Source organism: Dasypus novemcinctus, chromosome 30 (genome assembly GCF_030445035.2).
Source record: "Dasypus novemcinctus isolate mDasNov1 chromosome 30, mDasNov1.1.hap2, whole genome shotgun sequence".
NCBI classification, from domain to species: domain Eukaryota; kingdom Metazoa; phylum Chordata; class Mammalia; order Cingulata; family Dasypodidae; genus Dasypus; species Dasypus novemcinctus.
The window spans coordinates 31253917-31255475 of record NC_080702.1 but is presented as its reverse complement, the minus strand read 5'-3'; the positions used below and the strand labels follow the sequence as shown (position 1 = coordinate 31255475).

The window sequence follows — 1559 nt, the reverse complement described above, 5'->3', positions numbered from 1 at the left end:
CAAACTCCTTAAATATGGACATGAATCTAGCAATGTCAAGGAGAAATTTCTCATCATCAAAAATTAAAAGTTGATCTCTTAACACACTGAAATTTTTACTTCATTATATTTGAGGTCATCTGGATTCTTGGCAGGTTTACATTCTTGAGCTGTCTAAAGAAAGCAGATTTCTAGTTCTGAGGGTTTGAAAGGTGCTAATACTGTATTTCACCCCCCTAGAATAAACGACACTTTGCAGACTTTCCTCTAAAGCATTTGTTCAGAGTCGCCCTTATGTCTTTATTCCTCAGACTGTAGATGAAGGGGTTCAGCATAGGAGTGATCACAGTGTACATCACTGAGGCTGATGCCCCTGAATGTGTGTTGTGTGAAGCAGCAGAACTTAGGTACACCCCTATGCCTGTACAATAAAATAGGGAGACCATTGAAAGGTGAGATGCACAGGTGGAAAATGCTTTATACTTCCCCTGAGCTGATGAGATGGCAAGTATGGAGGAAACAATCTTAGAATAAGAGAAAAGGATCCAACCAAGGGGACCTCCAGCCAGCACTCCCGCTATTAAATACATTGCTAAGTAGTTGAAAAAAGTGTCAGAACAAGCAAGTTGGACCATCTGACGAAGTTCACAGAAAAAGTGTGGGATTTCTACTTGTGTGCAAAAAGACAGCCGTAATATCATTAACTCCTGTAAACAAGATTGCATAAAACTCATGACCCAGGAACCCAGATCCATCAGGACACAGATATGGGGGTTCATGATGACTGTGTAGTGAAGGGGGTTGCAGATGGCCACAAAGCAGTCATAGGCCATCACGCCCAGGAGGAAGACATCCAACCCTACAAAGATCATGAAAAAGTACATCTGGGAGATGCAGCCTGTGTAGGTTATGACTCTGCTCTGTGCCTGGATGTTCACCAGCATCTTTAGGACAGTGGTGGAGGATAAACAGATGTCACAAAGGGATAGGTTGGAGAGGAAGAAATACATGGGTGTGTGGAGGTGAGAGTCAGCGATGATGACCAGGATTATGAGCAGGTTCCCAAAGATGGTGACCAGGTACATGGACAGGAACAGCCAAAAGAGGAGGGGCTGCACTTCTGGATCCTCTGAAAATCCCAGGAGAAAAATTTTGAAATTTGTGTTTCATTTCCAGGTCCCATGTGGTTGATGAGAGTAAGAAGAAATAGAAAAGAACTTGGGTAGTTTTCACAAAACAGATAGTACTATCCAAACAGAAACATTACATTGTCTATTTCTGTGAAAAATATAATACCTATATTATTTATATGGATCTTATCCCTTTAGTGTATTTCTAGTGTCACCTCCAATTAGGAATTCCTTCCCGCAAACTTAGTTCTTTACCTAGGATTCACACACAGTACAGATTTCATGAGAAATTCATTCTATGTGAACATATATTGAGTTGTAACTAAGGGGCAAGTAGAGTTGTGGCAATGAGTCCACAATGCTGTAATTCAAAAGTCCCAAAATTCTGTTCTTAGAGAGAGAATATATGCAATTAAATTATAATCAACTTACAAATGAGATGATTACCCA

The 1559-nt window shown here is 40.5% G+C and overlaps 1 protein-coding gene across 1 annotated transcript; it reads right to left on the bottom strand.

Moving 5' to 3' along the window:
- Positions 1-215: 215 nt before the first annotated feature.
- LOC131276740 (olfactory receptor 7A17-like) lies at positions 216-1064 on the bottom strand. The gene has a single exon (XM_058290320.1). The coding sequence runs from the start codon at positions 1062-1064 to the stop codon at positions 216-218; it is 849 nt and encodes a 282-aa protein (XP_058146303.1).
- Positions 1065-1559: the final 495 nt, after the last annotated feature.

Excerpts from the sequence above, each read along its gene's own strand:
- LOC131276740 (XM_058290320.1), bottom strand. The coding sequence starts at position 1,064 with ATGTACCTGGTCACCATCTTTGGGAACCTGCTCATAATCCTGGTCATC.